The sequence below is a fragment of the Anser cygnoides genome, chromosome Z, assembly GCF_040182565.1.
Source record: "Anser cygnoides isolate HZ-2024a breed goose chromosome Z, Taihu_goose_T2T_genome, whole genome shotgun sequence".
Lineage (NCBI taxonomy): Eukaryota > Metazoa > Chordata > Aves > Anseriformes > Anatidae > Anser > Anser cygnoides.
In genome coordinates this window covers 56,861,479-56,885,075 of record NC_089912.1, presented here as the reverse complement: position 1 = coordinate 56,885,075, position 23,597 = coordinate 56,861,479, and the positions used below count along the sequence as shown (strand labels likewise).

Below are 23,597 nucleotides of genomic sequence, written 5' to 3'. Positions count from 1 at the left end.
TCATGGAACCCCACCCTTCCAATTTGCAGTTCTTACCCCTGGTAAAATGACCAGTTACATTCCACTTGGCATGTTTGCCAAGAAGTTTAAAATAATTTTCTAGTACCACTGCAAGCTTGCTCTCCAGTCCTGGCAGCAAGAACACTTAACTTGTATGAACTACAACATCATTAACAATGAGCTCAAGTCTTGAACTTACTACTCTGGACCTCTCACCTTACTCAGTTTTCAGTAAGACAACCAACTGAGAAGCTCTCTCACCTGTGCAAACTTATGTATCTGTTCCACCACAGCTGCAAAGAGGGCATGGACACTTTCATCAATTAGACTCTGCATATAATGGACTGCTTCTTCGTCAGACAGGTCCAAACGGAACTTGTCCTGCACCTGGAATGGGGTGGGGAGACAGAAAAGATGACGAATATGATTTCAATAGTTATAACATACACTATTGTATGCAGACCTACCCTGTAGCAGACATGATTTAAGCTGTCAAAGTTCAGTAAAGAATCCTTATTTTACTTCTGAATTACAGCAGATTACTGGAAATTAACAACTTTTATTTAAAATGTCTGATTTTTAACTGTTTCATAAAAATGAGTATTTAAATAAGCTAGAAACCCCTCCCAACCCTCCTCCATGAACAGTCAACTGGAGACACTGCTACGCCCTACACTGATTTTTCTTTGACAATATATTTTAACTATTATAATTATTGCACCTACAAAACATCTTGCTTGGTACTTGCAATTTCTCTAAGAATTAAAGCAGTGTAATTAAGAATAGAGCACCAAGATCTATATTCCCCTATTACAGTCTTGGTAATGCCCTCACCCACGAATATTTACAAAGGTACAATGGATGCCTGTTTGTGAATTCCAACTGATTCCATGGCAATTGTTCAGGACTGCTGCAGATAGCAACATCTCATAAGCACCGTTACTACAAACATTTCTTTTAATATTCAGAACCTCTGTACATAGAACTGGCAAGAGCTTAAACAGTTTCAGAAAAAGAAACAACATTTTGCTTTTTAAGAGCCAAGTAAGTTTTGCAGACGTGCCTTTTCCCTCAGAACATGAGAGGTAGATTCATAAGTAAGCATTTTGGATGAGTTAATGTAATTTGATGCATAGATTCAGTAAAGTGATAAAAATATCAAGGCATCATTTTCTCAGTTTTATGAAGTGATGTCTGTAAAGCAAAGTTTGCGAACAGGAATGGTGAGTGTTCAGATTTTTTCCAGGAAAAACAAATTTCTTGCATAACAATGCTAGCTATGGGAGCTCAATTTGGAAAGCCATTTGTGCTGTTTAAGAACTCCTAGCAAGTCCATGATCTCCCTGAATAAAATTAAGGACACTAAGATCCCAGCATTCCCTTTGCAAAGTGACACTGGTCACAATATAAAAATCGCTCAGCAAATTCCCATTACTTGCAGAAAATAGTTGCAGCCATCTAATCACTTCCTTTATGTTCATAATGGTAAATTTCAAAGGATGTGAGCTCTTGTAGAGACCGTCATATCCATCTACTCAATCTCTTGCATAATGAGCTAGGTAAAATAGTATAGACTTGATGCAAAAATTGTTTGATAATTTCCAGTTTATCTGTGACAATCTCTTTTACAGAGTCTCTACAGTGAGAGAGAATGCATCACATCCTAGGTAAGTTGTTTCAATGATTAATTGCCTTGTTTAAAAATTGTGGCTTATTTCCTATCTAAAGTTGTCCAATTTGCATCTCAAACAGTTGAGTTCATTAATTTTTTTTACATTAAAGAACTGTCCATCACAGGTATCTTTCACATAGGCAAATATCAAATGATTTAAGTTGCTTCTTAACCTTATCCTGGCTAAGACTGAAGAAACAGACTATGAGACAGAATGAAGCCTCTCCTGAATATTTTCCATTCATTTACCTTTACGCATTGAAAAAAAATACCAAATTATTTCAGCAACGTTCTTAATAAAGACATTAGTGAGATAGTATCACCTTCTCTTCCCCTTTTGCGTTCTTTTTACACATCAAGGATACCACATAGAAAACCACCCTCTTTATGATAAGAAAATTCTCTGAGATATCAGTTAATTATTACTCTGCATCTTTTCCAAAGGCAAGGTATTTCAGAGGAGCGCCCTTCAGTGCTACCATAAAAGCCTAAGTTAGCCTGCCAGGTACAGAAAGCGCCACTTCATTCAAAATACAGTTGTAACTCTAAACTTACTTCAAACATACTGCCACAAATTGAGTTCTTCTGCAACTTCAAAAAGTTTCATCAGTATGAAAGGCTAGATTAAGCTGAAAAACGTTCAAACTCCCAAGGAAGCAGATCACAGGGAGAGAATTAAAAGGTATTTCAGGCTAATTTTATAAAACTTTCATTTTCATAACAAAATAAGAAAAAGTTTGTTATCTCCCATATATGTTAGAAGTTTGACAGTCAATAAAACATGCAGAAGAATCCAACTGAACTTGGACTACTCACATGCCTGCAATTATACACAAGCTTAAATACCTCCCCAAATGAGACCACAGACTTCTATCAGATCTTTTTTCATGCTTGTAGAAGAAGTGATGCAATGAGACTTTGCCAAAATTTCTAACTGCAGTTTCAAAAAAAAAACAAAAAACAAAAACAAAAAAACAAATCACTAATACTCTTAAAACTCTAGTAATGGAGCACTTCAGCTGTTTTCTAATCCGTTCACAGAACAACTCAGTCCTGCAGTTACTGATGTTAAAATGCTGCTTTACTCTATGGGATTAAGAATTAAACTACTTCCCACCTTCCTCAGGAACAGACTGGCACACTGATATATGTGGAAAGAAATTTAGCCACTGCTAGACCCTAAAATCAGTTTGCAATTAACAGCAGGATCAAATGCTGAGCACTAGATCTTTGCCTGGAAGTTTTTCAGCACTGCAATTAAAAATGACTGCTGCAACCTAGCTGAGAAGAAACGTGGCAAGATGACAAATTACCTCTTTTGCTGTAACAGCAGCAACAAGATTAATATATACTGACTTATGGTTCTTGTAACAAAACTAACAGTAATTGTTATCTGAAATCTCTCAGCTCCAAACTAAACCATATATTGTGAAAGATGGGGGTTTCTCACAGAGGAGGTGCAATTAGCAAGAGATTTCTGCATGGTGGTAGAAGGGAATTCGGGGGAAAGTTCTGATGAGTTATACAATTACCTCATTTTACACATTTAAGAACAAAATTTCTCATTCTACACATTTAAGAAAAATGGTCACCATGAATGCATCAAAAACATCCCACCTGAATTATTTACCTGGAGTTCTCGTTTTGGCATTTGAATTAAATGAGTCTTGTTAGCTTGCTATTAGCATTGGCCGAAGAGGAAAGAAACATACTTGATGAATCTAGTTAAGCTTTTGTTTTGTTTCCAGAAAGGAAAGTTTAAAACCCCATACTGTATGCACACAATAACCTTAAACACATTCCTTTATGTCTCAACAGCAACCTTGAACATTTAAGGGTGAAAAGGCTGTATAAAGAATGACAGAACCCATGAAAATACTGACATTCAGCCTAAAGGTTTCAAATTGCTCACTTTCTATCCACCTGCACAGTGGATAATTTAGTCCTAAATACAGGGTAAAAGAAAATAAATGCATAGTATATGAATTTACGTGACTAGGAATTTTATTGTAGCTCAGTTAAATTGGAAGTGTCCTGTAAGAAAGCTACTTAGAGACATCATGATAGAGCTTGGTTTTCAAAGCAAAAGAAAATAAAAATCAGTAGGGGAAGAGGTACAGATGAAGCATGAAGAAGAAAACATGGTGTGTGTGTGTGACTGGGTGCAAGAGAGCAAAGCAGTAAGTATTTAAGTATTAATTACCTTTGTCTGAATTGATGAAGGGTATATAAAACCTGATAATCACTTGCTGCAGTGTCATATAGAAGAGGAAGGAAACTTTGCAAAGTAACAAGTGAAAAAAAAAAAAGTTCTATGGTATAACCATGAATAAATACCACTTTGCACCATGATTGTCCCACGTAAAATCACAAGCTTATCAGCTATAAGTTTGCTGGTGAAGCAAACTCAAGTGAAAAGCAGTACAAGAGGAGGAACTGGATACTTAACAGCTTCTGCACCTTCCCCAAATTAGAGGTCAACCACAGGTTGCAAACAATACAGTAACAGAAAGAGGGTGTTTGGTTGGTTGGGTTTGGTAAATGATACTGAAACATCAAAGGTCTTCCCACAGCCAGTAACTGTCACTCTCTGCAAAGAATTTCTCAGTATCTGCAGAGACTGAAAATTAAAGCATTAAATGAAAGTTCCTTTTCTGTGCAAAGATAAACTCACACAGCACTTTTACTACTGTCTAAAACTGCATTTACATATTTTAATCAGGTCACAATTTGCAGCTATATTATTATGCTTTTGTATTATGCTTTCTAGAATAGTTTAAACAAATGGAAAGGTGTTAACATTTATTGCACATGGGTGGTAACCAAACAGTCATCAGTTCTGACTACCCTTTTGCTACAGAAATACCTGTGCTTCATTAGAAATGGAATCAAAATTAGAATTAATGCTCCCCCACCCTCCCAAAAAAGAAAATCAAGTAGTCACTTTACCCACGCATAGCAGAAAACCCAGGATCTTATAATGACGCAGCCTGACCAAAGCAAACAAACTAGAATCCCACCTGCTAACTTCTGGAGTAATTAAAAGGAGTCCCACAGCACAAGCATTGTTACTGGGAAGTAGAACATCATGAGAGATCAGACTACAGCAGAAATTAAACTATTTCATGCAAAATACCGATTATTCCCACCACATAATCCTGCACACCCAAACACCTGTTTCAAATATATGAAATTTCAAAGAAAATTAAACATTAGGTATATTTACATTTCATGTGACAACTCACTAGAAGGGAAGTTGCAAAGGTAACTGATATGGAAAGAAGATAACATCAACCAGAATAACAGAAAGTTATCTGCTCGTAAATTCATACTTCATTTTTGCTTGAAGTGTCTTCACAGAAAACTAAAAAGACTAATTTTCAAAACTGTATCAATGTGTTATATGAAGTTCATTTCAGAGAAAACTCCACATCATGTCCACAGATCTCTGTACATTATGAACATCTGGATGGCAGCATAGAGGAGACTATACTCAAAAGCCTAACCACCATATTAAAAGTCGTAGCAGAAGTGTTTAAGATAAGGAACAGGCCTCTGTTTTCTTCCAGCAAGTAGATCTCCAGGTTTGTCCTTCTCCCTTTTGCTATTTTGCATTTTTGGATGTGTGACAGGCCTGAGATTTAGAGATCATACACAAACTCAGTTCAGAAGTACTGCCGGTGTAGTTAACCAATCTATGTTTCACGAACATTTGCAGCTATGATTGACATAATTACTGAGGAAAGTAGCAAAATATTTTGAGCTAACATCACACGGACATATGAAAACCCTTTCTCCACCCTATTTTTCTCAGACTAATTGCAAGTCAGCCATTCCAAGACTGCTGGTTGCTCTAGTCTTATTCTTCCAGCACCATTAAGCAGCACTGCTGGTGTTTACTGCGACAACTAGCTAAGTAGCTAGTTATTGTGTAGTTTTATCACTCTAATATGGGATTGCTCTTTGCAAAGTCAGCTACTCAGATTGAATAGAAACTTCAGTGTTCTTTTTGATTGGGTCATAATATGCACCAACTACTATTAAAGCTCATATAAAATAGTTGATAGCCAAAAAGTAATGTTTAGTGAGGTTTTAATGATTTTTACTGTTTTGCCGTAAGATTGCTCCAAGAGTTAGCATTCAATGTACATGTAGCAGAAATGAGCACTAAATTCTTGGCTTAACCCTTATCACGTTTCACCTATTTCAGCAAAGGGCTTTCCTGCCTTCCTTGCTGCTTGATTACAACACAGTCCAAACAACTCACTGTACAAACTCTTCAGATGCTCTATTTGAATGAATAATTTTATTTGAAGGACTATTCCGACAATAGCTTTTGTTTTCCAGGCTTTGATTTGAACAAAAAGCACTTTCTAAACAAGCCTCTGCAGACTTCTATTTAAAAGAAACAAAACAAAACAAAAAACAGAAGCTAATAAAGACATTAGTGAGGATCTGTAAATTGAACTTCCATAAGAATATGGGTTTTAGCTGATGCAATATGCAAAGATCACACTGTTCCTGTTCAGAATTTCATCATATTGGCCAAATAATTATGATCAAATGAGCAGCATGATATAAAGCACCGGGAACCAGGGGTGTTCTTGCTCTCACTTCACTCTGTGAGGTTTATTCCAGCCTTTCTGGACTTCAAAATTAATATACATGCAGAATCAACAGCCTAGAAAGAGAAAAGCTGGGTGTGCAGCTGCAGCATCATTACCCAAATGGATAGAAAGATGAACGTCTGCCTAGGCAAAATGAGCTCAATGTCAATGTGACACTATTACAAAGAATAAACTTCCCCAGAAGAGGAAGTAAATATAAATACTGGAACAGACAGACTGACCAAGCAAAACTGAGTTTATTCCTCCTACAGAGAAATAATACTCCTCTTGACATTAATAAACCTCAGAAATGTTTCCTAGCTCCACCTTTCAAAAAACACTAGTATTTTCAGTTAGGTAAAAAGGGACAGATATCCACTGCTGTCTAAAAAGGAAGATCAGACAACAAATGAGAAACCTTTTCCTTTTCACTGACTTGTGGACTTAACTCTCAATTATCCACTGACTGACTTCAGGGAGGAGGGAGAAAGAAGACAGGGAGTTTTACTGCAACCTCACAAATTAACTCAGCATTAGAAACAAGCTGGCTCAAACTTTCTCTGCACCTCAAGTCACATTGTTTCTCTGTTTCAGCTTTTCTGCCTGTAAACAAGAATTACTTCACTTTGATGTGTTTAATGCAAAAGAAATAAAGCATGACTGTTTTCTCTTTTTCCCAGTTTCCAACATTTCTACCACTTACTTCTCATCAGGTGTGGTGAGACCTAGTTAAAGGTTGCATAGATTTGGAAACACAAAGTGTTTTAAGTGCTACATTCTGTAAGAATAAAATTCCCCACTCTGCTGAATCATGAGAATTTAACCTTTTCCTGTGTAAATCCAAAGGTGCTATCAAATCTGAACGGGGCTTTCATAAACAAGCTACCTTCCATCTACAATCCCTTTAAGCTCACCTATAAATGACACACTTGCAGCATCTTTGCAGCACCTTCTTTAATCAATGGGCATCTGAAACACAGTTCAGTCAATTATAACACTGTCCTTTAATGCCTGCCGAGTTCTTTGTGTGCCGATGAATCACTGGTCCCTGATGTTTTCTAATTTAAAGGTCAAACTTCCTATGAAGGACAGACAGAAGCCATCTGGCTTTCCTGCAGAAAAATCAGATTATTTCTTTGTTGTTGTTGAGAGGTGACAATGCTGAATGCATTTGTTACATTGGAAGAGGGATGGCATACCTCCCCCTTACACAAAACTGGCTGCGTAATTGACTGCAGATTCTAGTTACCACTACTTAAAATTACAGCATTATATTATTTCAAAAAAGTAACAATTGACAGTTAGCATTGCAGCTGCACAGGAAATAAAAAGGCAAGTAGCAGTGGCAGACAAAGGCACACGGGGGGATTTGCATTATATCCTAAGTTATGCATTGACAAGTCAACGTAAACAGATTTCAGCCCAGTCCTTTTCCCGAAAATTGAGATTTGGAAAAGAATAAACAAAGAGTGGAAAATTTAAAGGCAATTACCTCAGAGGTCAGCGAAAGCAAGAGGCAAACTGGGGAGAACCTTCCGCTATTTTCCAATTTAATTTCATTTTGTAACATTTTTGAGCCAAAGGGGGTTCTCAGGGAAGCCGAAATCTAAGGGTAGCAGTAGGAGATGGTATCCTGACCCATGAGGTGAAGCACACTAGACACACTAGGTTTCTTTATGAATAGTATGGAGAGGACAAAAGGAGATGAAAGGTTAAAAAAAGACAACTAATTTCAAGCTTTGCTGCTCCTTTTTCTTGGCCAAAAATTGACAAATGTTTTCAAGTTAAACAAAACATCAAGAATCTGAAGAGCATTTCTAAAGTTTTATGGGGTGGAGATAACCTGTATAGCTGGCAACCACTTTTCTGCTTTGATTTGCCCCCCCCTTCACCCCCCCATCCTTTTACTGGGAAAAATACTGATTGAAATTGGATTGAGGGAATTAAGTCAATAAAGCAAAACTTTCTTTCAATTTAAAGGTACTAGATGATCTACCTAGTGTTACTCGGTGCACACACTAGAAGTGGAGAGCTGGTTAAAAAAATATTTTCTATACATGAAAGAATAATGGTGAAACTTGAAACCAAGAGCTTTCCTCTTCCCCCCAGCCCAGCCAATACTGACATTCATTTGCAGTTCAGTTTTAGGTGTGAGAAAGCATCATTAAGGTCAGCATTGGTTTAATTTCTGAACACAGATGTTATACAAAGCAAGTAAGAAGGTACTGTCAAATTGTGTTGTGTTCCAAATCCACAACTCCAGCTGTAATCATCAGAAGTTTCTGGTACATTTAACACTAACGAGAAGAAAATATCCAGTCTTCTCCCCCTGATAGGCAAAATCAGTTTGTGTAGAGCTTGCTCACTTTTGAACAAGAAGAATGTGAAAGTACCTTCAAAGATGACATAAACAGAGAGCCCAGCTCTGCTTACTCCGTCCTGTGCCATAAACCATGTCAAACAGGTGTAATCTATACTTATTTTACAGAAAGTTGTACATGACAAGCTGCTATTTCAATTTTGCCTCGACTCGATACATATTTCTCCCAAGACATATCACAAGCATTGGACAGAAATGACACCCAGACAACATGCTTTTTGATTAAATGTAATTTTATAATCAAGCTTAAGATCTTCCAGTTAGCTCCTTGGGCTATAAAGTGTTACTGGAAGGTAGATGTTTCTTTGGCAAAAACAGCTTACAACTAAAGATCCTGCCTTCCCTTTTCTTGCTTAGGTTACTAACATTTTCCTTAGGTGTGCCTTCTCATTCAGATTTCTCTAAAAAGTCTCTATTATAGCAGAAAGAAACTGTTAAAAAAACAAAGAACAATTCAGATCATCCTCATTAAAGAGGGCATACTCTACATCATACTTTTTCCATTATCTTGGTTTGTTTTCTGATTTGTCTGAACTTAAGAAAGGCAAAAGGTGGCAGACTTCCAATTACCTTTTCAGAGTGATTAGTTAGTGTCTTGTTATACACACACATACCACAGGTGACAAAAGAAAGTACAAGAAATTAAGCCATATAAAATGGCTGTAGTGTTCTTTACTCTACTTGAATTAAAAATAAAAATTAAACGTTCATTCATACTCAAATAATTAGACATACTATTTTCTGAAAGTTTAGAAAAGAAGAACATCAAATATTTCTGATGTTATGTTTTACTCGCCAGTGTGTTTTTATATCTTGTCCATCAGCAGGCAGATATTTCCTGCAGTATGAAGTACCTCTCTGAAGCAAGAATGACACGTTACATCTCTTTGCAAAGCTGCTCAGAACACAGCCCAAGGTACTGCCTAATAGCATAATGCTTTCCCTTTGAGGAATCAGAAGAGTAGCCATTCGAGAAAAATCCCCCTTACTACCTCGACTCCATGGACTGTACTCTAGCATACCTGTTTCAATGAGAACAGAAACCTGTGAGGCACGAACATTTCAGTGAATGAATTTGCTCGGAATACACTCATTTTAAGTATGTTATAAGGTGCCTTTTTTTTGATCCTGTTAGGAGAAACCTATGGAAGTATAGTTAGAATACTTTATACCTGCTCCTAATAGCAGGATTGCTGCACCTACTAAAAAATTCCAATATCAAGGAATGCTGAACAGTTTGAACACCAAAATATATTGAAATATAATGGTCCACCTTCAATAAGCTTTCCTTTCTTTAAAAAGGAAAATTAATTTTTGTACTATATACATTTCCTTACAGTTTCATCCTAAGTAATATTCTGATGTATCAGAGATTTTGAATAAAGGTAACCTATCCTGTCTCCTCAGTGACCTGACTTCAGCTGCCTGCGAGATCAGAGCCTAACTAGATCACTGCCCCTCTAAAAAAAAAATGAAGGCTCTACAAAACAGAGAATGAGTGTTACTACGGCACCAATAAGGAAAGTAAAGAAAAAATTTTCCACCATAACTATTGAGAAGAATACCTTCTTAGATACAGAAATGTTTGTAAATCTCCACCTTTGTCTCCCATGAAAGTGATATCATGGTTGAAATGGCTATTGACTTGACTCACATAAAGGTAATTTAATTTTACGGGTCAGTCCAAAATGGATCTTTAGCTAATTTGAGTCTGTTGAAATATGTATGGATTTTTTGTTTAAACCTTTAGAAAAAGGCAAACAAAAAAATCAATTGAGATGCTGAAGGCATTTATTCAATTTTCCTACAACAAGGTACAGTATTATCTTGTTAAATGACTGAACAAACTTGCCACTCAGCCGAAGAGATACAAGACACCTTGTTTCGTTTTTTATTGGTACTAACAAAGCTCAGAACTGATTTGAGACAAACTAATGGGTATTAAACATTCAAAACAAAATTTCTAACACTATCTAAAAAGTGACCTCTTCACCCTTCTACAAAGAATTAAGATGATCCTGCTGTGAGGCCATTTTATAGCTGTTTACCTAATGTTTTTTCTTTAAAGCAAGAAAAGAAATAGATAAACCAAAACCAGAACAAAACCAAAATACTTTCATAGTTGCTTTGAACATAGTTGTGTTCATCCAGTAGATCATAACATCAACACCTGCTTTACAGGAGAGTCCTCTATTCACCTGCTCTTTCAAGATCTCACCATAACATACCATTTCTGCAGAAATTCCAGAGGTATATTTAAAGGACAATTTTTAAACCAAAAGGACCAAACCTGAACAGAATGTTATTTGGAATTATAAACAGCTGACCTGTCAAAAAATGAGTTTATTCAAAATAACAATACTTGGGGCAAAGGATTGAGAAGACTATACAGTAAAAAAAAAACATTTATGAACAAGCCAAACAGTTTAGTTATCTTTCTGATAATACCTTATTGTGTTTGCTTTACTCTGGTTTGCTTTTTTAAGGAACAAGCACACTAACTGAATTTACAGAACTTGCGACAGTGAAATCTGTTCTCTCAGTACACTAACTCTACCCATTTATAATTATTTTGCATCAAATTTTAAGGTCTTCACTCTTCCCCAGCTAAACCACATTTTAAAGCATGAAAGAGATCTGCATTCCTTATAACAAATACTTGCCTCACTGACTCAGTTCTAGCTCTCCGCATTTTCAAGCCTCTAAGATGACAATGGACTTCATCAGGGTAAAAACCACAGATCTAAGCTGCAGCATTGCCAGAGCTCAGTATAACAACAACTTTGTTGTACTTGACCTAAGTGACCTACCAGACAGCAAATAAACTAACTATTTTCATGAAAAAAGGAACTATTATTTATACTTAGTAATGAAATATAGAGGAAAGCACATTGATCTAATTCATACGCCTATGAACTTCCTTTCAGATTTTGCTTCTTTCTTCTTTTATCTCCGATTGGATAAACTATAATCATGCTTGATACGAACCCGATTTTAGCTCCTGTGTATCAGTGAACTGTAACATACCTCTCAGCTGAAGAAAAGACTTGTTGGTTTTCAATTCTGTATCTTGATTTAATATTTCAAAACAAGGGAGGAAACTTCTATTAAGTACAAATTTTATGAGCATCTGAAACACTCAGACGTTACTACAGTAAAAGCACCTTTTAATATTTTAGAGAATTTGACATCCTACTATCATATACTACAAAAAAAAATCTAGCCTTGGTATAATTCACAGAAGTGTTGTCCAAGATAAAACGTGATGCCAAGATACTAACAAGAAAAATGTATGTTAATTGGCAATGGAAACCAGGAGACTGAATTTGATAAAAAAACAACAACAAAAAGAAACCAAACCACACTATGTCAGCCTTCACAGAAATGAAACAATGACTATATGAACTCTTTTATATCAATTTGAAATTAGGAAATTCTAAACAGAGATGCTTATTATTACAGGCTACAAGAAAAACTTTGTTGGAGTCAATTCACTTACCTTCAAGAGAATTGCATTAGAACATGAAATATTAATTTAAATAATTTTGAATCTTTGCATTCATAGCTTATTGAAAACACTAAAGATCAGGTGGATCTTTAGAGAAAGTACACTTGGTTGAATCAGAAGTGAACTGAACTGATTTTCATTGGATTCACAGGCTCCACAAAGTCTTTTGTAGAATTAAAAGAAATAGCCCTTCGCTATAAATCAGGTTATAAACAAAGCCAACATTTGCCCAAAAACGTAAGTGCAATGAAATTTATGTGAACATTTATTTGGCATTTTCAACGTCAACAGTAGATGAAACACCAAATAGAGAAGAATGATTCAGGGTGGAGCAACAGGACAAAATCAGAAATAGGGGACACACGTCAGAGTTTGTTTTCACAATAAACAAAGATTTCTTACTGAAGAAGATGTAAAAACAGTCTCAGTTACTGTTTTATAAAACTATATGTGACTGTTCCGTCTAGTTTAGAATCCTGCAATCTTTCATGATACAGTCAGCATTGACTGCTTCATGACTGCTTTTCATTAAGGTGATCACTGTTCTTAGTAGAATGTTGAAATACCTCTTGGAACAGAGTGCTAGAGCAGACTAGGCATGGACTCCATGGATGGTTGAGATCAATGCTGCATATTATGGATGGGCACACATGCTAGGCAACTTCAAATGTATATTACCGCCTTTAACTTCAGTGATTCTAGAAATCACTCAGTCCTCATAAAACACGAGTAAGCCTCCTCAGGTCATTGGTTACACACAAGTCACCAGAAGTGACTGAAAATTTCATAATATGATGGCTTTGGTTAATGAAAGACAAAGAAAGCTTTCCCATTACCTTTTTTACAGTCTTGTCAGGTTCAAGAGCAATATCTGGAATGTTGGCATCCACCATGAGGGAAAATAAGTTCAAGATCAAGTTGGAATACCTGAGTAGAAGAGCAGATTAGATAAATACACTTTGTAAAATGTACAAAAGACAACATTTTGTAAACAACTTCATATAAGAAATTATAAAATCAACTTGTGTTGGTAATATTTTAGAGGAGATTCATACACACCACTTTATTTGGACATATTTAAGATATCCAGTAATAGGAATGACAGTTTAAGCCTTGTCTTGAACTGCCAAAACTGAACACAGACCACTCTTTCTTTGGTGTTTTTTATGTTGGATTTTTTTTTAAACAATCTCATAAAAATAGAACATTTTTTAGAACAATGTTTATCCAGAGACACACCAAATATAAACAGTTTCAAATACTGTAAGATTTAATGCCTTCTCCCACTCCTAGGAGACCAAGCATAAGTTTGGATATTGATTCAAAGGTTAACTTAATTAACAGGGGTAACAGTTATATAGCAATATTATATATATTAGCATTCAAGCACTCAAACAAATGAAGTCTTCACAATTAGAATGATTTTTCATGTTGCTGCGAGGGCTTTCGCCATAGCAGGTTGACTATGAGTGGTTTAACCAGATCTAAGTCTGCAGTTGCTCAGTTAAGCTGCAATAACTTTGGTAGTGCAGATGTCAGTTATAACCATTTAAAGAGAAAAGACAGAGTAGTTTTCAGTTTTAATATGGTGTTGGTAGTACTTGCAAATCTTTTAAAGAACATCATTTTGCCCTTGCAGGAAATTAGCTCTAAGCTGCTATTTGAAAGGATAATTTCCAAGCTGTTCAATGTAAACTGAAACTTCCCTTACTCTGTAAAGAGAGCTGGTCTTCTTTTAGAGACAAAGTAAGTAACTAGCTTCAAAATCTGAAATACTGCTTTCCTAAGAGCAGCAGGAGCTTCTTTGATGATAGAAAAAGAATTCTTAACAGTAAAATTTATTAGCAAACTTGTGAATACATATAAATTGGCAATTGTAATAGTATGAAATATTTTAACTACAGAAAATGACTCTTAGCCATACTCTACGAAGTAAATATTGCTCAACAAATATCTCTCTTGGAAAGCTTAATTCTATCAAAAACTCTTGACACTTAGTAACAGGAACTAGCACTACCTAGTACATTTCAATATAAGATTGATTTCAATATAAGATCTCTTTAGAACACTATTATTTTAAACTGTTTGGACAGAAATAGTTTGTCTAATTTGTTTCAGCTGTTCTGCTTCACTTTCCCAAGGGCAAGGGGCTGGAATTTGGAAAATGTCTTTTAGCACAATAAAAATTACACTACCATTTTGTTTCAAATCTGGCTACAAACTCTGGCAGTTGAGTTGCTTTAGGTGCCAGAAATGCTTACCACAGGTTCTCATGAAGATTTGTTTTACTTGCATGAAACTAGCAAATTTCAGTTTAAACATACTTAAAAGCTTACAGCTAAGCGCTCTCAAAACTATTCCTAGGTCACTGGTAGCTTACAGCAATAGCAATTGCCAAGGACAGACTACCTTCTTTGCTTTTCATGCTCCTTATAATAGCATTCAGACGAAAGCAACCTGAATTATGTAGCAAGAAATTGGGCAGAAAGAGAAGGTAAAGAAGGGCTGGACAAACCAGAGACTGAACAAGACGTGTAACAGGGTGTGACAGACAAAGGGCAAGAGTGCAGAGACTGATGCTAACTCCCCATAGAGTCTTCTGTAGGAGCAGGGTACGCCAGGGACAGACAGAAATAAAATAAAACCAGGAGCCAGAAGCAAGGGTGTATGCATACTGGTGCATACTGGCACGAGACATGGGGTGTCAAGATGCTCACAGCTGGTCCACTGACAACCCAAATTCACCCTAACATCAGACATTTTGTTGGAAAAATATCTTCAGGTATTGATTCTAGATTCTTTTCTGACGGATCCTGCTAAAGACTTGTAAACTGGGAATTCAAAGGGGAGGGAAAGCTGACACACAATAGGACTTGAGTCTTTTTAAGTAAGCTCAACATGTATAAAAAAGGTGTAAAATGCTGCTATGCCGTAAGTGAGGATGCAGCTACAACCTGCCCTGCAGCACATTCAGCACACGTGGGCTGTACCTTCAATTACAGCACTGCTGACAACCACATACAACTGGTCAGTGGTGTTCAAAAAAGTGGAAAGCCATCTCTCCCCAGGGGAAAAAAAAAAAAAAAAAAAAAAAAACACCAACCACAAAAGTCCCTCAGAAATGATCATATGCAAAACTTCTTTCATCTAAAACTAAGAACAAGACTTTTTCCACTTGTAAGTTGGAAATTGTTTTTGTTTTTGCTTTGCAACAGTATTCTACCAGGAACCCTGCAAGGCAGATTTGAAATATGCAGAACACTGTCTATACCCCAGGGAAATGAAGAATAAACCAGGAACTGATAGAGATAACAAATAGGGAATTTGCATTTTGACTTAGCAATTAGAGGTTATGATTTCACCATACTTAGCCAGAAGTCTCTGTGAACAGGTTGGCATCAGTGTGTAGAACCGTTAGAGCTAAGACATTCCTCCATATTTATTTTTTTTTCCTGCCTCAATAAACAAGTAATCTTGATCATTTTTAATTCTAGCTGCTTAAAGTAATAGTTATTGTAATACCAATATTATCCTATGCCTCCTCTGTTATCTTATGCCTTAAAAATATTTATTCAGAACCATTTAAAAATATTTTCCTGTAAACCGGAACAAATATTGGAGAGAGAATTACAACTACAGTCCCAGAATTAAAAATGAAGCTATCCTAATTTACAGTTCAGTTTTATACCAAAATGACTGCTGCACTCCACATCCGAATATGACCTCTGTAGCTAAACATTACATAAACTAGTTAATGCAATGGATAACCCTTCACTGACATAACAGACCTTTCCACTGAAAAAAACTAAGTTTAAACAACAAAAACAGAATTACTTTCATAATACTGCATTTCTGATTTGAGCAAAATTTAAAACACTGAATATATATTAGCCTTCCTGATTGTTCTCTGAAGTCACACATTCTTTGCCACTAACATGCCATCACTTTTTCATCCTACTAAAATGCTTTTAGTAAGTCTACAAAACAACACCTTATTCTTTTTCTCCTTTTAACAAGGGAGAAACTACCTGTGACTTTTTTCTGGTATCATTTCAGAACACTGGCTATGTACTTTTCATATAGGTATTTTTCACATTCTTTTCATATTTCTGCTTTATTTCATGTATTTGATGGTTTACATTGTGTGATCTAGATATTAAAGTGACATTCTTTCATCTCCAGGGAAAATGTACTAAATCAGTCACTGGACACACCAAGAGTGCTTACCTGCATTCTGTGCAAACACAAAGACGAGCTACTCAGCTCAGAAAGCTGATGGTAAATTATATGGTCACTACAAAGGAATGAAGCTGCTTCAAAATCTAAAGCAGTGATCAATTCGTCCATAAATAGAAATCTAAAGAGGCCTTAGCTGCCATTGTTATGTCTATCCACAGAAGTTGGTAACATACTTGACTACCACACGCAGCAGCTAGTATTTGTTCGGCGGGCCCTTCATCCAACTAAGCTTATATATACCATCTTCAAGGCAAAGAATTTGATTTTGATCATCACTTGTCTGAACTGGAGGAGGGTAAAGCAGCAAATAAATTATGATTTAGAGTTAAAAGGATACTTGATCACCAGTAATCAGAGAAGTTGCTTAAGGGCAAAAACACATCCAAAACCAATTTAATACCCCCACAAAATTTATGAAAAAGCTGTGTTATTAAACAAGTAAACCTAAAGACCTTAACTTAAAAGGCAATTATATTCAAGCTCCGCATTATACCAGTGTTGTGACGGTTTCCTTCCTTTGTTTTGTACAAATTCTTGTTTGAATTCTGAACATAGACACAAGTTTTGAATTTTCAACAGGAATACCTTCCCTGATTCATGCAATATTCTATTTTACTGTGGCTCTATTAACTTATCCAAATAGTTTTGTTACCTGCGGAGATGGAGAAAGGCTGTGTAGCACTGCTTACGGAATTCCTGGTACTGCTCACTCTGCGTGCCTCCCATGCCTTCCACCATCTCCTTATTCAGCTTCATTGGGGGAGGTAGAGGCTTCGGGTCCCGACCCAGAATGTAACCAAAGTCTATGTGAAACAGTTTACCTACAGATGAAAGGCAAACATTTACCTCAGTATTTCACATATCAAATGGCAGAAATACTCAAAAAATAAATAAATCTTTAAGTACAATTTCCTGAAGATGCTAAATTGCTCTCAAGAAATACAATTCACTATTTTCTATGAGGCTTGTAACTGTAATTCATGTCTTCAGATAGCAACTTGAAATTATGGACTTAAATAAAGCTGATCTCAAATTCACTTAGAGTACTAACAAATAAGGTAAGGATTTCGTTTGCTTTTTAAACATATGGAGTATATTCATAAAGACCGAACCAATGTTCAAAATAAGTAGACATTAAATAGACATTAAGTATATAGTCATGTTACAGATACTACTAATTCTTTGCTCTTTCTTAAGAACTTCTTAACAAATTAAAGTGCTAAGGCACATATTGCTTTTTTCCTAGTACACCATTTGGTTGCCCCAGCATGCAATAAGTTATTTTAGTCATATGTCACATTAACCAAAGGGAAAATAAGAATCATGATCCTAAAATCCTTTAAGAGTCGTCTGAGTACAGATAGAATTTAACACCTCTGAAATACTTTGAAGAAACATTAATACCATTTCAATTGTATTTTGAATGCTCTTAAGTCTCAACATGCTGAGTTTTTCCAGTACAAAAATGCATGAGTTACACCACTTGATCTCTACTTTTCCCTTCTCAGTGCAACTATGTTTATAATGTTCCTGTCGTTAACTTGACAAAAACTTCCATACATCTCATTTCAAATGCACAAGGCAACTTTTGTTCCTATAAAGAACTTGCGTATTTGCAGGATTGTCCATAACTTCATTGGAAAGCATTCACTGTGTTCCCTTTCACTAGTGCCAAATCTCACGTGAGATGCAACATGGGGCAAAATGAAAAACTGAAACAGCAATTTCCAAATAAAACCACTAGAATATTTACATAACTTAAAGATTAAGTACTATATGAACATACAAACAGAAACAGTCATCAAATGTGGTTCAATTTACAAACCCTACAAAGCCAGTTTCTAGGAATATTCCTGACTTACTAAATTGAAAATATTGACCACACAGAGCAAAAAAGTGTTTGTGAAAGTGTTTTGCAATCAAATTTTCGGTTTGATACTAAGCTTTTAAATTGCAGAATTTAAACAATACTAAAGCTGAATTAAAAAAGAATTCAGTTCTGCCAATGTCAAAATGTTTATATAGAAGGTACATAAATGAAATTTCATAGAACCACCTAGGTTGGAGAAGACCTTCTAAATCATTTTGTCCAACCATCAACCTGACCCTACTGAGTCCCATCACTTAACCATATCCCTTACTATCACGACTGTATCGTAAATATTTATCTCCAGGGACAGGAACTCAGTCACTTCCATGGGCAACCTGTTCCAATTCTTGGCCACCCTCTCCATGACAGAAATTCTGTCTCTCCCCTGGCTCAACCTGTGACTGTTTCCTCATATCTTATCACTTGTCACCTGAGAAAAGAGACACCCCCGTTGATGCAACCTCCTTCCAGGTAGGTTGCAGAGACTGATGAGGTCTTCCCTACACCTCCTGTTCTCCAAACTAAACAATCCCAATTCCCTCTGTCACTCCTCAATCTTGTTTTCTAGTCCTGTCAGTAGCTTCACGGCCCTTCCCTGCACACACTTGAGCAATTCAATATCCTTCTTCTAGTGAGGGGCCCAAAACTGAACATAATATTCAAGGTGTGGTCTCACCAGTGCTGTGTAATAGGGGACATTCACTTCCCTACTTCTGCTGGCCTGTTAAATGATTGCCTTCAGACAAAGGAAACATGTTCCTGAAGTCCACGTTAAGACGTATCAGGAAATAAATTAAGTACAAACAGGTGACGTGCATTTGAAATGTTAGGTAAGTTGAGTTTTGCATCCAAAGCAGAGCTCTGTAGTAACGTTAGTAAATTTATTTTTAGATGACTACTTCATAGGAGAAAATGAAATGTGGATAAAATGAAATGTGGATATAAAAAAAAATGGAGAAACTTTTTAATAATAACTAGAAAATGATTAGCATGACCTATCTATTCTCAGATACCACAGAACATACAAATACAAAGTCTTGCTTCAGCATTGTGGAACAGAACTGCATTATGAACAGAGATTTGTTTGCCTGAGGGTGTTTTAACTTGCAGTATCTATATTCATTTTAATATTTTCATAAGCTTAGATGCTCATCACTCTTGGAAAAAAAAGGAACATGTAGTATTTTTCAATTAGTCATCCCTCTGTCCATTTCATTGAATAATAGATGTTCTATCATTGGAGAAGCTTACTTGAAATCTGTCGTAAGCACTCTTCAAGCCAAGAAACAAACTCCATCACAGTCAATTTTCTAAGGGAGATCACAAGGATGCTTAATAAGTATTCACTAGCTGATAAATACAATCATTACTTCTTGCATATCTAATTGTGCTAAGGAATTTCCTTCAATAGTTTTTTCAAGTTGTTACTGGTTACTCTTAGAGTTCACTTTTGTAAACTAAGTATTTTGAAGTAGACATTGATACACACAGACAGATTACATTACAAAAGGTGTTTAACTAAAGTTTGGGGAGGGGTCTGTAACTTATTCAAAGCTGTCATCATGAAGAATCAAAGGAGAACACTTGAATAAAACAACTTTTGTAGCAGTATTTTTTTCTAGTTTGCTCTACAGATAAATAATAATAGGTACTAATTAATAATGTAGCCTGGTAACTAAAACGTATCTAAATCATTCTAGAACATTAACACCTGAGTGATATACATTCATATACATTAGTTGGCAAATACTTTTTTATATCTCAGTCCTAGAAAAGAGTAAGCAAACTATAAGGTGAGGCCATCCCCACTTAACAATACAGCTTCCCTAGCTATACTTTGAAATTCAGCAGATTTTTAGGCTGACTCAAAATGTATGTCAAATGCTTTAACTTGAATACAGTAAATATATTTAATATTTTTCAAATTCATGTACTAAACACAGCTATAATTCGTTTTCTTTTGGACAGCTCAAGATCAATTAAACCAGCATACCAAATTACAAAATAGAGACAGAACGCTCCCTTGGTATTAGCCTGAAACTGCTACTATGCTAAAGAAAAGACTGATCAGCCACAGCTGGAGGGAACACTGCTGTTTCAGGGCTTTCTACAAAGAAGCTTGACTTATGTTGTCCTTGAGGACTTAACTAAAATTGGAACAAATGAAGAACAATCCCATTTTGGACAAATTAAATTGGTGGTATAATATTGAAATTAGGTGGAACTTACATTATTAATGTTAATAAATAATAAACTTATCAAGATAATAAATTTCATGACTTGAATTTTTTAATGCTAAGATAAAAGGTCGCAAGTATCTCAAGTGATCGTCCAAAGCAAAATTTGTATCAGGGCATGACAACCAGCATCTCACTTTCAAGATGATTAATGACTGAGATAGCCCAGCTGCATTCTTGGATATTTTTAGCATTTTTTCATCCCAAGTCGATGATGTTGAGGGTGGTGTTTTTTCCCCATGGCACCCTACGGAAAATATCACCTGTTAAATCTCATAAAGATGACCTATACAAAAACATGTTATGAAAATACAGTGTGTGGAAGACGCTACTTCCTTGTATTATGCAGACAGCAGAGAACGTAACAGGTAAAGATAAAACAAAAAATAAATCAGAAACCAAGACAAAAAAGTGCAAACTTAACCAAAACCTGCTAAAATAATAAATAGCAGCAGAAAGAGAAGGACAAAAATAGGAACTTGAACTCTCCAGCTGTACATAATCTAGAACAGCAGCTTTATGTGAGCTTCAAACAAAAATATCACCGTAGTGGGTTTACGTGGCAAGGTGTTGGTAGCAGGGGCCCACGGGGGTGGCTTCTGTGAAAAGAATCTAGAAGCTGCCCCATGTTAGGTAAGGGCTCCGCTGCTGGCCAGAGCCCAGCCAATAAGCGATGGTGTTTGCGCCTCTGTGAGAGCATATTTAAGAAAGGAGGAAAAGAACTGCTGTCACACAGCAGCTGGGAGAGTGAGAGGAGTGAGGAACAGCCTTGCAGGCGCCAAGGTCAGTGAAGAAGGAGGGGGAGAGGTGCTCCAGGCGCCAGAGCAGAAGTCCCCTGTGGCCTGTGGTGAGGACCATGGTGAAGCAGGCTGTCCCGCTGCTGCCCATGGGTCCCATGATGGAGCAGTGTTCCATGCTGCAGCCCGTGGAGGAGCCCCTGGTGGAGCAGGTGGACCTGCACTCATGGAGGCTGCAGCCCATGGAGAGCCCCCGCAGGAGCAGGCCTCGGGCCGGAGCTGTAGCCTGCGGAGAGGAGCCCACGCAGGAGCAGGGGGTTTGGGGGGGAAGCTGCCACCCGTGGAGGACGAGGTTGGAGCAGTTTGCTCATGACGGATGGACCCCACGGTACGGAGACATACCTGGAGCAGTTCTTGAAAAGCTGCTGCCTGTGGGAAACCCACACAGGATCAGTTCAGGAAGGACTGCATCATGTGGGAGGGGCCCCACTGGAGCAGGGGTAGAGAGTGACCAAGAAGGAGCAGCAGAGACGAAGCCCTGCAGACTTACCACAGCCCCCATTCCCCTGTGTCGCTCAGGGGATATAGGGGAAAGGCATTTTTTGGGTTCTTTCCTTTGTTTCTCACTTCTCTAGCTTTTAATAGGCAATAAATCTTACTATTCCCCTTTGCTGAGTCTGTTTTGCCCATCACAATAATTGTTGAGCAATCTCCCTGTCCTTATCTCAACCCTTAAGCCCTTTGCATCCTATTTTCTCCCCCTTTCCCTTTGAGGAGGGGGAGTGAGTGAGCAGCTAAGGGGGAGCTCAGCCACCCTCCCGAGTAAAACCACCACAATCACTTTGATCTAGTACAATCGGTACAATAAGTTTAAGAGGAGAGAAAAGATATTTAATTAGAAGTTTTATTCCGTGAGAAGTGACTTGCATTGTGAGTAGCATACTCCTTAACATAGATGTCATTCCTGTTACACACCTGCAATGAAGGATGCAAAGGTGCCAGCAACTTAGTTTGTCAGCTTAATCATGACCTTTCTGCAAGAGCTCATCTCCTCATAAACACTACTCATTCAAAATTCGCAGCCTCAGCTGTGACAACTTTTTTTGAAAAATAATCTTGGCTAGTAGTCGCATCTGGAAGAGTACAGGAGAATCAGCATCACATCTAGGCAATTATTGAGTGATGTTTTTTAATTCTGAAATTTTAATTCTGAAATGTCACATAAAATTTATGATGTCTTCAACTGAAGGTTCTTTAAAGTTACATAGATGGTTTCTTACCAACCAACTTTTCTCATCTGAATTTAGAGGATTACTCTTAAAATTTTATTTCACAGAATGGTTAAGGTTAGAAAGGATCTTCTGGAGGACATCTGGTCCAATTCTACTGCAAGTCCACCTAGAGCTGCCTGCTCAGGAGCATGTCCAGATGACTTCTGAATATCTCAAAGGATGAAGACTCCACAACCTTTCTGGGTAGCCTGTACCAGGGCTCTGGTCCCCCTCACTATTTCACACCACAGTATTTCACACCACATGTATTTATGGACAGTTATCATCAATCCTCCCAGTATTAGTCTGGTTGTGAAATCTGTGCAACACGTTGCTTTTCCTAAAGGCTTTTAAATTCCATGTTTTAAAATCAAACATTTCCCTCCTTCAACTTACAGTCAGTGCCATAACACATGTATACCTCAATCTTATATAATGTTTTTACTCTGGCTTCTAATCCATCTTCTTCAGTTATTACATCTTAATTTGAGAAGGCTCTAAATTATTAGCCATGCTTATAATTAAAGACAAATCTAGATTACAAATATTGATTTACTACTGTTCCTGAATAACTTCTAAATCCCAACCCCCTACCTTTCATGAGTGATTTATTTTTTTTTTTTAAACAGAAAGAGAATTTAAGAAAATGGGTGAAACATTTGATCCTGAGTCACCTCCGGTTTTGCACATCTAGATATAAAGGCCATGTATTTCTAGTATATAGATACTAGCTTCAGACAGCTATTTAGAAATTTGAGTTCCTTTAAAAAATACAGGACTTTAGGCACTTGAGAAAATACATACAGATCTAGGAAATGCCTTGAGGGAGAAATACCCCTGAAATTCCTGCCATATTTTAATTCCTGCCATGTTTTGACATCAGAAGCAGGATTGTATGTAGGTGCCTACATATAGTCAAATAACACAGCTCTGGACAAACATTTCTGACCTTGAAAGCATCTCGCTCGTCAGAAGTTTTAAGGACAACATTAGCATCCTTTCAGAAGTGGGAAAGACTGTGGAACAACTTTGCGTAAACTCAGATCTTAAAAAATAGTGCCCTAACCATCCCCCAC

At 36.8% G+C, this 23,597-nt stretch overlaps 1 protein-coding gene across 4 annotated transcripts in view; it reads right to left on the bottom strand.

The window, feature by feature from the left end:
• PIK3C3 (phosphatidylinositol 3-kinase catalytic subunit type 3) overlaps positions 1-23,597 on the bottom strand; it is a 74,720-nt gene that overhangs the window by 3,568 nt on the left and 47,555 nt on the right. For all 4 annotated transcript variants that reach the window (XM_048049995.2, XM_048049996.2, XM_013183210.3 and 1 more), the window contains 3 exons: positions 17,059-17,227; positions 13,004-13,094; positions 262-387 (listed from right to left, as the gene is read on the bottom strand). In XM_048049995.2, coding sequence (XP_047905952.1) covers positions 262-387; positions 13,004-13,094; positions 17,059-17,227 — 386 coding nt within the window. The remainder of the gene's footprint in view (positions 1-261; positions 388-13,003; positions 13,095-17,058; positions 17,228-23,597) is intronic.